The following is an 11,924-nucleotide window of genomic DNA, read 5'->3' as shown; positions in this document are numbered from 1 at the left end:
AGCTGGTGACCACCCCTTTTCCACCACTCTCGCTCCCGGGGCTACTTCTAGGTTGGGGGTTATATTGTATTCAAGATGGGTATTTTTTCTCCATCTCGACTGAAAAGCTTCACCGTCCTTTGATTTTTTTTTTTTTTTTTTTTTTTTAAGCGCCAAGTCGTGCCCAATTCAGTGAGCCTCCAGGTTCCCTACGGGGGTCCAAGATGACTCCCAGCCCTTCCTGCCATGGAGAGCTCCAACTCTGGTTTCGTCCGATGGATTCTGGAAAAGGCCCCTCCAGAGCCCCCTCCCTCGGCCCAGGACGGCCCGGGTCGGGAAGGGGGTTTCCAGCTGCCGGGGCTGCAGTCCCGCCGCCGAACCCAGCCGAGCCCTGCTACCGCCGGGGGAGGCGCGGGGGGGCGTCGCCCAGGGCCGCCCCGGCTCCGCGCGCGGGGCGGGGCCGCGGGTGGCGGCGAGAGGCATCCATCTTCCCGGGCCAGCCGGCGTCTCCTCACCGAGCGGGGCCCGGGCGAGAGCGAAGGGTACGGGCCGCGGCACCGCCCCTCCCGCGAGCTCCGCTCCTCTTCGCCGAGTCCCGAGCCGCAGGTGAGGCCGCCGCCCGCCGCTTGCTCTCTGGGCGCGGGGAGCCGCGGGCCGTGAGCGCGCCGGCAACTTTGCGGCCGCCGGGGGCGCGGCTCCTCCCGGTGCGCGTGCGAGTGTGCAGGGCAGCGGCGGCCTCCTGGGGGCAGCAGCGGAGAGCGGGACGAGGAGAAAGAGGCAGCTCCGGCGCCCCGTGGCCCAGGAGGCAGAGGCCCCTCGCGGCGCCGGCTGTCGAGACCTAAACTCCGCCGGGGCTGCACCCAGGACGCGTTCGAACGGCGCAGCGGCCGCCTTCCCGGCCGGCAGCGGGGACTCGCTCTAGGATTACGTTTCCTTTCGCCTGCCCGGGAGCTGGCAGCCGCCTTTGCCGACGGGGGAGCGGCGGCCGCGGCAGCAGCATCCCGGCCCGGGTGGGACCCCCCGAGCGCCGGAGCCGGCGGCGGGAGCAGGAAGGGAGGGTCGCGGCGCCCGCCCTCCACGGCCGGCCCTGCCCCGAGCGCCGGGTGCGGGTTTCTAACAATGGTGCGGAGCGCCGGCGCGAACCACGCGTCCGCCCCGCGGCCGTAGAGGAAGTGGCCGGCTCCGGGTGGGGTGGGCAGGGAGACGCCCCCCGCCGCTCGCTCGAAGGAGTTTGCCTGCGCGCCGGGCCTCTCCGGCCCCGAACCCGGCTCCCCGCCGGATCACCGACGGCAGTCGAACCGGAGAGTATGGTGCCAGCGCCCGGCTTAATCTAGTCTCCGGCTCGCTGCTTCTTTCCGCCTCCTCGTCTTCCTCCTCCTTTACCTCCTGTCGGAGCTGCCTCTGGGTTCCCGGTGTGTGGGAGTACAACTCTCTGCCTCTCCAAGGAGACCGGTTTGTGACAGCCTAACAGAACTTGCCCATTGAAAGCAAACCCAGAACAGCTGGATAATGTCCACTCCGAGCAGATTCAAAAAGGACAAAGAGATCATAGCCGAGTATGAAAGTCAAGTCAAAGGTAAGGATGGGAGCGGCTGCCTTGCTCCTTTTGTGTGCCTTCTTGTCATTGTGCTCGAGGAGGAGTTGCCTTTCTAACTTGGTGTCTGCGTTGGAGGAAGGCGCTGAGGGACAGCCAGAGTCTCCGGTCGAGCCACCCCAGGGTTCGTACAAGCCAGTCCTCCTCCCAGTCCCAGTCCCAGTCTCGTCAAGCCCACAGGGAGCTGGAAACCAGGTGGCTTTTCCCGGCTGCCAGAGCGCACCTCCACCAGAGAGAGAACTGGCTTTAACTCAGCCACCTTCAGCCGGGCAGCCGGGCAACTTACAGGGGAGGCAGGCAGCAGCAGTGGTTCCTGCCCAGTTCTCCTCTTCCTCCTCCTTATGATTCTTTTTAACTGATATCTTTGTCACCACACACACACACACACACACATACACTTAATATTTTAAGCAGCCGTCTTTCTGAAGTCTGGACTCCAAGTGGTCTAGAGCTTCATCGACTGCCGATGATATTAGACATTTACACTATTCACCATTTATCAGGGTGAGTCCGCCCTTTATAAAACAGCTCCCTGAAAGCCTGGCAGTTAAACCAAGCAGGGACTGGTGGAATCTGACTCCTCCTTTATAATGGGCCAGAATTCAGTGCCATCTTTCACCCTCACATGGGAATATCGCTTTATCGTTTGCGGAAAGCTACTTCCATGTAAACTGGTTTGAATATTTAAGTAATAGTTTCAGTCCATTTACATTGTCAAGTCATGAAAGAACCTAATTAATGTTGATTAAACATTTTTCCCTAATGTGCCTTGTGGTTTAAAAAATATGTTTTCTCTCTAGTACAAGTATTTTGTAGTACTGTCAAAGTGGTTGTGTTTTTGTGGGATTTTTTTGGTTTTGTTTTTCCTCTTCTGTGGTCTCTCGTGGGTGGTTTACCCTATTGAGACAATGGATGGAGTGTTGAGATTGCTGTTCTTTGGAATATTCAATGCAAAGTTCATAACAATTGCTGTGTGGACACCTGTGTTTTTTTCAGATACAGTTTTATAAAAGGGCTGCTGAGGGGAGGCATTCCTTACTTGCCTTGGGAAAGGCAGGAGCAGCCTCAGTGCTCTTTTGTGTGGTCAAGTTGTGAAAATGCCTGGAGTCCTGTGAGAGGACTTGGAGGGGGACCCTCCATCACCCGAGGGTGAATTTGGACCAACTCATCATGGCTACAGATGTAATGTACAAGCCTGGGGACTCATGTTTCTTTAGGCTAACCCTGATAATGGATTTGAGCTCAGCGTTGTTCAAGAAATGATTTATAACTGCTTGTAATTAATATAATTATATAATTTAATATAATATAACTGGTTATATTGATATGAAAGTTATATTAGCTGAGAAGTAATTATTTCCTTAGTGACAGGCAAACTTTTTAAGAAGCAGAATCTTTCTTAATGAGTGCAACACAGCCTGAAACCTTTCATTCTAAGTGGGACTCCTAGTCACCATTCCTTGTGCAGGTTTTCCACATGGCTCTTTGTGGTAGATCTTTGAGGGATGGCAGTCTGGCTTTCTTGCTGCCTGGAGTGATGACTGGCAGAATGCCCTTTTAAGTATTGGCTTCATTATTTCTGCTCCAAAGTCATTTGTTCATGATCAGGTCCTTATATGAAAAATAGTCTCATGATTAATTTCTTTCAGAGAGTGAATTCTATTGTTATATGACTACTGATATGCTTGAGATAAAAAGCCCTCTATGTTAAAAAGAAATCAATAAAATGGGATGTATTGCAACGTTTAAAATGTGTCTATCAAATCCAATCCAAGAAAAAATTATGAACATGGTGAGGATTATTTTTGGAACAAATTCTGTCCCATAGAAAGTGATCTTCTCTGTTCTCTTCAACCTTCCTCATTCACACATACCCCAGTCTTCAGGCTGCTTTCTGACTCTTTCCTAACCTGACCTGCTCTTCTCATCAGGACCTGTATCCAGACTTTATCTATTTCCACCTATTCTGTTTCAAACCCAGGTCATTATATCCATATGCAATTACGGGAATAGGGTAATACAAGGGAGTCGGGTCATGCACACCTCTTCAGTGGCCCCAATTCACCTGTACTTCTGAGCAAAATCAAGAAACGAGTGGGAGAAAAATGACAGTGACCTAGTGCATGAGGCCAAGCCATTCCGCACAGTGGGAGTAGGTTCCTTTGTAAGGATGAGAAATGCAGCACTCTGGTTTTCTGTTTTATTTGCTGAGTCCCTCTGCAAGGGTGAGCCCTTTACCCTAGCAGAGTGCTAGTCCACTGTTTAAAGGTATGTGGTTTTGGAACAACCACCTCTTTTAATTCCAGCCAACTATTTCATCTGTTGATAAACAAAAGAAATGTGGTCTATTCAATTGCTAAAGGAAAACTTGGCTGGGCTGGACTCAGAAGAGAAGACATAGATCTGTTCACAGTGAATAAAGCCACATGTGTTGGAGTCTCTAGGTGACTTTGGCGTATGGGTGATTTCAAGAGTCATTTTTGATTATGTGTACTTTTTTTTTTTTTTTTAACCTTCTGACTTAGAACTTTATACTCTGGAGTATTGTTCTTTCTTTTTCTCTCCCATTTCCCTGATACCAGTTGTACGAATCTCAGAATTTCTGAGATAATGGTTTTATCTAAAGAAATGACTCCAGGTGTGAGATTTTGGCACTGTGGCTGCCTGTACATGTTTTGGGAACAAACTTCATGGAGCTATTCTCAACTGTGAAAAGAGACATCATAGGTGACAATGTGTAATTTTTATGTGTGAAACTATAGGTACATCTAGTTAGATACATCATGTTGAGTAAGTCACATAGCTTCTCTCTGGCTTTTGGTTTTCTTATAAGATGAAGAGTTTGGATTCTCGGTTCTAATGATCTTTGAGTCTGATTGAAGATGTTATGTCCATTCATATTAATAACTTAGTAAAATTTTCAGGTTTTTTGCATTTTCTTTCAGCTACCCTGTTATGGGGGAAATTATTTTTGGTTTTACTTTTTTTTTTAATAATGAATTTACAAACACTGTTTATTATTTGAGTTCTCAGAAAATTAAAATGTAATGCAATAGGGAATAGAGAAAAATAACAAAACCATGTTCAGAAAACTATAGAGCACAATTATAAGAGGAGATAGAATTATGAATTCTACAAGTTGTCAAGGAATAGATGTGTTTAAATCAGAGACAAAAGGACCTCAAGCAGTAATTTAAAAGGAGTGTGCTAGCTAGGAGAAGAAAGACTATTGCATGCATTGTGTTAGTCAACCTCCCAAAGATTTAGAATCCAGAGAAGTCAATCTCTCGTTTGTGGGGGCTCTTAAGAAGACAGCTTGTGTGGAAAAGTATATGAAACACAAATCAGTTGACTCTGTTGCTTGTTAGCATCTCTGGCAAAAAGCTTAGTAGGGGAATAGATGGTAACAACTGGCTAACAGAAGGTTTGGAGATTTTCTGGATTTTAGTATTCTATGCAATTTTCGAATTCTGCAGCTATAGTATTGTGGCACACATATAAAAAATACTGCTTCCCATATGGGAACTGAAAGAATCAGGAGACACATTTTGTGAAGTGGAACTCATGGACCTAGAGGTTGTGTTTGTTTTTAATAATGCATGTTGCTAGTTGCTAGGATTTGACAGCTATCATTTGCAATATTTTTTGAGGGATAATCTCATACTCCTCGATATGCCATATGTAGAGGAAGTGCCAAGAAAATCTGTTGTTCTTCAGCCACTCTGCTGCCTGAACTACGAATAGTACATTTTGGTAGCAGATGGGTCATGAGGAAATACCAATTCAGTTTGATAGGTCCCTATATCATACAGTAGGTTTCAATAGGAAGGAGCACTGCTGTCACTAATATAGAACCTGTGTCTCCATCTGATGTTCTTTCATCTGACCTGTAATAGAAAACAGCAACAACTTAAATTATGAATTAAAACTTTATAGCTGGGAGGGACTTTAGACATTTCCTGTCTAAACATCATCTTAGACATCATCCTTACATGATGCAAGGAAGCATAATGATAGAGTTACACAATTAAGTGTAACCTACCTGGGGCTAGAACCCAGGTTTGTTTTCAGGAACAATGATTTACTTTTAGATTCCTCACAAGGTAGAGCAGGAGATAGAGCACTTCACTGTTTAGATTTCTTTTCTCTTCTTTTTTAAGATTTTATTTATTTGAGAGAGAGAGAGCGAGCATGCACATGAGCAGTGGGGAGAAGCAGACTTTGCGCTGAGCAGGAGCCTGACATGGGGCTCAATCTGAGGACCCTGAGATCATGACCTGAGCTGAAGGCAGATGCTTAACTGACTGAGCCACCCCGGGGCCCCTTGCTGTTTAGACTTTACAGTCACTGAGGGCATTGTAGTTGGACCTAGAAGAGAACAGCAACTCCTCTGCTCTGTTAACAGGAGGAGTTATTTAAATTGAGTAAGTGTAACTAAGTGTCCCCACCAACCCCCCAAGATCATTACAAGAAACCACAATGTGCAGGTAGTGGCTTCACAGGCTTGCCTTAGGATCAAGAAAAAAAAATATGGTGACTATGTACAAATATAACTTGCTTGAAATTTTGGTCAAGCTAATTGGAGCTACTTCAGTAGCTCTCTTATGTGGCCCAGAAACCCTGGTTGGTTTCATGAACTTCAAAATACATTACAGAACAGTTTGGGAGAAATTTTGGGGCTGAATGCATCCTTCTGAACTCCGGTGAAGGCTGGCAGTACAGGATGACCAACCTCAACTTCCACAGTCTGTGTTGCTTCCCTTACTCTTGCGAAGCATTGACCAACTTAGGAGCCACTCATGTTCAGCTCTGGTTCTGGTTTGAGAGAGCTTGCTTTGTTGTGTGGCCAGACCCTTTTCTTACTTCAATCATGCGACTCCTTTCCCTTCAATTTAGACAATTAAGAATTAAGGTAAAGAAAAGGGGATAAGGTGTATGTGTCATCACTCTATTTTTGGTTTAATTTTTTTTGAAGGTAGAAAGTGGGATGAGGAGTACTTATTTGAAGACATTTTTCATTATTTAAAAGTATTTTTATCTGTTGGTCCTGACTTACTGTCTAGTGTTTTGATTACATATATATATGTATTCCTGCTGATATTTCAAGATGGGAGGAAATAGAACATATTGTTTAAGAGCAGAGATTTTGGTGTTAACCACCCAGCCCCGCCAGTGATCACGTTTGTCATCTTTGAGAGTCCGTTTCTTCATCTGTAAAATGGGGATGATGATAATACTTCCTTTCTTGCCTTTGTAAGGTTTCAGTGAGGTGATTTGTGGAAAGCTTTATTACAGGCTTGGTACATAATAAGTAGTAAAAATCTGTCCTTGTTATCTGTGTAATTTTAGTTTTCTTCACATTTCAACTGCTTCTTGTTACATTTTGACTTAGTTAAGCTTTTCGAAATTCAAATACATGATCACCGGTCTGCTACCTGACTAGATCCCAAAGTGAGTGAATATTTAATCATCCTGATAAAGTCCCATGTAAAAAGTAATGGAGTGGAGCGAGTTTCGTGGTAGAAATACAAAGGGAAATGTGATAAGCAAACCAGGGAGATTCCCAGCTCCTTATAAGTGGATTTTATATTGTCATTATTTTTTATCCAAGTACAGGTAACAGAGCCTAAAAGTGTGCTATTTCCTGGGCCTGGGCTGTCATGTGTTTACTTACAACTTTTGCTTTGAATTTTCTTTACCTTTGTTCAGTGATGCTGTATGGAAAATGAAAACTGTAATCCAGTCTGTGCATTTTATTTACCTGTGGTAGAAAGCATTCTAAAGACATCAAATCAAGTCACTGATTTAATTTTATGGTCTTGAGAAAAATACATGTATTTTTAAATCAATATGGATATGAAGAATTCATTTATAACTGTGCATTTCCTTCTGTGTCATGATTTTTCCTCCAGCTTTATTGACATAAAACAAAAAGTACTTTTTTAAAAAAAGATTATTTATTTATTTATTTTAGGTGTTACTGGTGTGCTCAAGATGGGGAGGCAAAGAAGGGAGGAGAGAGAGAGAAAGAATTCCAAGCAGGCTCCAAACCCATAGTGTGGAACCCACACAGGGCTTGACCCCATAACCTTGAGATCACGACCCCAGCTGAAACCAAGAGCTGGATGCCCAACTGACTGAGCCATCTAGGTGTCCTGAAAGTACTTTGATAACAAAATGTATCGTTTATGTATCTTTCATACCTTTTAGTACAGAGCTTTATTAAACATTTATTGAATGAGTAGAGCAATCATTTGGATTGTCATCCATTTGTAGTATAAGTTAATGTGATGCTCATTCAGAATTATGTAGGGTATCCAGTAAAATATTAAATATTATTATTAAATATTAAATATTTTATCATTAAATAAATTAATATTATTATTATTAAAATATTAAAATACTGTGTTTTTGGACCACAAAATTAAATTGAATTGAAATAGTGTGTAACTTCTTTAGAATGTCATAAAGTTAAAACCAGTCTAAATGTCCCACAGTGGGGAATGGTTAACTGAATGCCATTGGGGGTGGTTAGCTAACTTGTATACGTGGAATGTAATGCAGTCATTACCAGTAGTTTTTGAAGAATGTTTTGGCATGGAGAAATATTTTATAATAAGGATGATGAAATAATAATTAAAAACAATCACAACAGCACCTAACAGTTAATGAGTGTCCTTGCTGTGCCGGTCACTGCTATGACTGCATCACATAGCAGACCAAGCTTTACGTGTACACTGCAGACTGTCGTGCATGGTGGGATGAATTTCTGGTGGGTAGTTTTCCTTCTTGGTATATGCTGTACTTACTGTGTTTTTGGACCAAGGATACCTTGGTCAGTTTCCTGGTTTGATGCAGGAATCTCACAAGAATGTAAAAATAGAGATTCCTCCTTTTTTCTTTCCTTGCCTTTCCCCCTGTTTTCTCCTTTATTTCTCCCCCTTTCTTTGCTTTTTCTCTCATACAACATTCTGGTTTTGGGGTTTTTTGTTTGTTTGTTTGTTTTGTTGAAAGATTTATTTATTTGCCAGAGAGAGAGAGTACACACAAGCAGGCAGAGAGGCAGGCAGAGATGGCGAGAGAAGCAGACTCCCTGCTGAGCAACGAGCCCGATGCGGGATCCCAGAACTCAGGGATCATGACCTTAGCCGAAGGCAGCAGCTTAACCAACTGAGCCACCCACGTGTCCCTCATTCTGAAGGTATGCAGTCCGGGCCACCAGAATTATTTGCCTGGTTAAGTTATTTGAGTCTTCTCCATCTTGTTGCTCTTCCATCACCTAGAGAACTGCCTGATTAAAAATGGGTTTTAAGTATATTCATGTGCTGGCTTGTGGGAAGGAAAATGAGTTGTGAGGTGCACCTGCATCAGTGTTTTAAAATCCAGGCCAGACCTATACCAGACAATTTTCATTCATTTAAGTGGTCGGAGTTTAGTCACAGGGCCACATCTGCTGCAAGGGAGTCTGGCAAACATACTCTACCTAGACAGTCTGGTTTCCTGCTACAATTCTATGACCATAGCAGAAGGAGAGGAATATTTTGGTGGACAACTGGCAGTTAGCATGAAGACGGGTTTCTTTGGAGAGTCCATCTATTGGGGTGAAATTGTATTTTGTTTTTATTTGTATATCTTTGATTGCTAATAAGATAGAGCATCTTTTCACAGGTTTACTGGCCATGTGTTTTTGCTACTAAAATACATTCTTATCTCTTCACCCATTCATCCTTTAGTTTATCTTACTGATTTGTGAGTTTTCTTTTTAGTGTGTTCTCGCTGTTACTCTTGTCAGTTACATCTTTTGCAAATATCTTTTCCCTGTTTGTAGCTTGTACTTTCACAATTATAAAAGCTATCTCTTGATAAACAGAGGTTGTTTAATTTTTTCAGATGTATCAATTATTAACTTATGTTTGGCATTTCTTTCCCTACTCTGAGGTCAGAAAAATATCTGTCTATATCCTTTTGTAAATGTTTTAAAAATTTGCTCTTCACATATAAGGTCCCAGTTCATCTGACGTACATTTTTCACACTGCAAGCTACAGATGTATCTTTAGTTCTTTTCATGTGGATGACCAATTTTTTTTTTTTTTAGCTCCATTTGCTAAATAGTTCCTTATTTTATTTTATTTTTTTAAAGTAAGCTCTAGGCCCAAAGTGGGGCTTGAACTCATGGCTCTGAGATCAAGTGTTGTGTGCTCTCCTGACTGAGCCAGCCAGGTGCCTCTCAGTCCCTTCTTTTAAAAAGTGACCGACCAGCTCTTTCTGTCTTGATCGCAGTTTCATATGTGCATGAGTTTATCTCTGGATGCTGTTGGGTTTCATTGGTTAATTTGTAGGTTCTTGCACCAGTATTACATTCTTTTAATTACTATAGCTTTATAATGAGTCTTTAAATGTAGGAAACCAAATCCTCCTTCTTTATTTTTCCAGAATTACCTTACTGATCTTGGTCTTTTCTTTTCCAAAAACATTTTAAAGATTTATTTATTTATTCTAGAGAGTGAGAGAGAGTGAGTACATGTACAAAAGAAGGGGCAGAGGGAGAGGGAGAGGATCCTCTAGCAGACTCCCTGCTGAGCATGGCACCTGACGCAGGGCTCAATCCCAGGACCTAGAGATCATGACCTGAGCTGAAGGCAGGAGTCAGACCCTGAACATACTAGACTGAGCCACCCAGGTGTCCCTCCAAATACATTTTAGAATCAGTTTTTCCTTCCCTGGGAAACCTTTTGGCATTTTGATTGAAACTATGTGACATTATAAATCAGCTAGAAGAGAGCTAATGTCTATATAATATTAATTCTTCCTACCCACGAATATGAATATTTCTCCATTTACTTGATTCTTTTTAAAATATCCTACTGAAGGGGTGCCTGGGTGGCTCAATTGGTTAAGTGTCCGACTTCAGCTCAGGTTGTGTTCCCATGATCCTGAGATCGAGCCCCATGTCAGTGTTGCTGTTCAGTGGAGGGCCTGATTCTCCCTCTCTCTCTTTCTCTGCCCCTCCTCCCTTCTTGTGCTCACACTCTCTCTCTCAAATAAAATCTTTAAAATAAATAAATAAAATATCTTACCATAGGGGCACCTTGGTGGCTCAGTTGGTTAAGTGTCCAACTCAGGTCATGGTCTCAGGGTTGTGAGATGGAGCCTGACATCGGGCTCCATGCTCTCCATGGAGTCTGCTTCAAATTCTCTCTTCCTTTTACTCTGCCCCTCCCCCACTTGCATGCTTTCTCTAAAATACATAAAATCTTTGAAATAAAATATCTTACTGTAACATTTTACATTTTCTGTGTTTTTGTTATATTTATTTCATGATATATTATAATTCTTGTTAATGTTCATGAGATCTCTTCTAAAATTATGTCCTAATTGTTTTCAGTTATACAGAAATGCAGTTTACTTTAGCATATTAGTGTTGTATCCAGCCACTTTGTTGGTCTATTATTATGTCTAGTTATTCTTTTTTTTTTTTGTAAAAAAATTACTTGCAAATCAAGACAATTTTATTTCCCCCTTGCCAGATTTTAAGGCTTTAATTTATTCTTCTTGTATTTTTGCCCTAGGCAAAATATTGAATACAAAGTTCATAAAAGTGGTGACTTTGGCATTCTTCCTTTTTCTAGATGTAAAGGAATGGTTTTAAGCTCCTCCTCTCTTAGAGGATGATGATTGTTTTCAGTTTATTACATACACTCTTCATCAAGTTAAGTAATATCTCTTGTATTTCTTGTCTACTTAAGGTTTTAATGGTTAATAGGTGATTAAATGTTATCTCTTTTTGTATCTATTAATAATATTTTCTTTAATGTGTTAATGTGTTGAGTAATGTTTAAGGGTTTCCTAATAGTAAACCTTCTCTGCATTCCAGAAGTAAACCTGTATTGGTGTGCCTGGGTGGCTCATTCAGTTGAGCATCCCGAATTTCAGCTCAGGCCTTGATCTTAGAGTTGAGTTCAAGCCCCATATTGGGCTCCACCCTGGGCTTGGAGCCTAATTTAAGAAGAAAACAAAACAAAGCCCACCTGTCCTCATCATTTTATTTTATGTACATAAAAATAGTTGGGGGGCACATGGGTGGTTCAGTCAGTTAAGCATCCAGCTCTTCCTCTCAGCTTAGGTCTTAATCTCAGGGTTGTGAGTTCAAGTCCCATGTGGAGCCCACTTAAAAAAATAAATAAAACATAAAAATTTTAGAAAAGATAAAAACAGTTGGATACAGTTTGCCAATAATTAGGGGGTTTTGCCTCTCATTTCTTGAATGAAACAAGCCTATGGTTTTCCTTTCTGGTAATGTGTTAGAGAGTATTTCTTCTTTTCCAACTTTGTGGAAGTTTGACATTTTGG

The 11,924-nt window shown here is 42.5% G+C and overlaps 1 protein-coding gene across 2 annotated transcripts in view; it reads left to right on the top strand.

Annotated features, from left to right (window-relative positions):
- The first annotated feature begins 454 nt into the window (after nucleotides 1-454).
- SRGAP1 (SLIT-ROBO Rho GTPase activating protein 1) overlaps nucleotides 455-11,924 on the top strand; it is a 266,183-nt gene continuing 254,713 nt past the window's right edge. For both annotated transcript variants that reach the window (XM_032348868.1, XM_032348867.1), the window contains exon 1: nucleotides 455-1,555. In XM_032348868.1, coding sequence (XP_032204759.1) covers nucleotides 1,489-1,555 — 67 coding nt within the window. In that variant the 5' untranslated portion in view covers nucleotides 455-1,488. The remainder of the gene's footprint in view (nucleotides 1,556-11,924) is intronic.

Source organism: Mustela erminea, chromosome 6 (genome assembly GCF_009829155.1).
Source record: "Mustela erminea isolate mMusErm1 chromosome 6, mMusErm1.Pri, whole genome shotgun sequence".
Classification (NCBI taxonomy): Eukaryota; Metazoa; Chordata; class Mammalia; order Carnivora; family Mustelidae; genus Mustela; species Mustela erminea.
The sequence above is the reverse complement of the archived record's forward strand: the minus strand, read 5'-3'. Positions and strand labels throughout refer to the sequence as shown.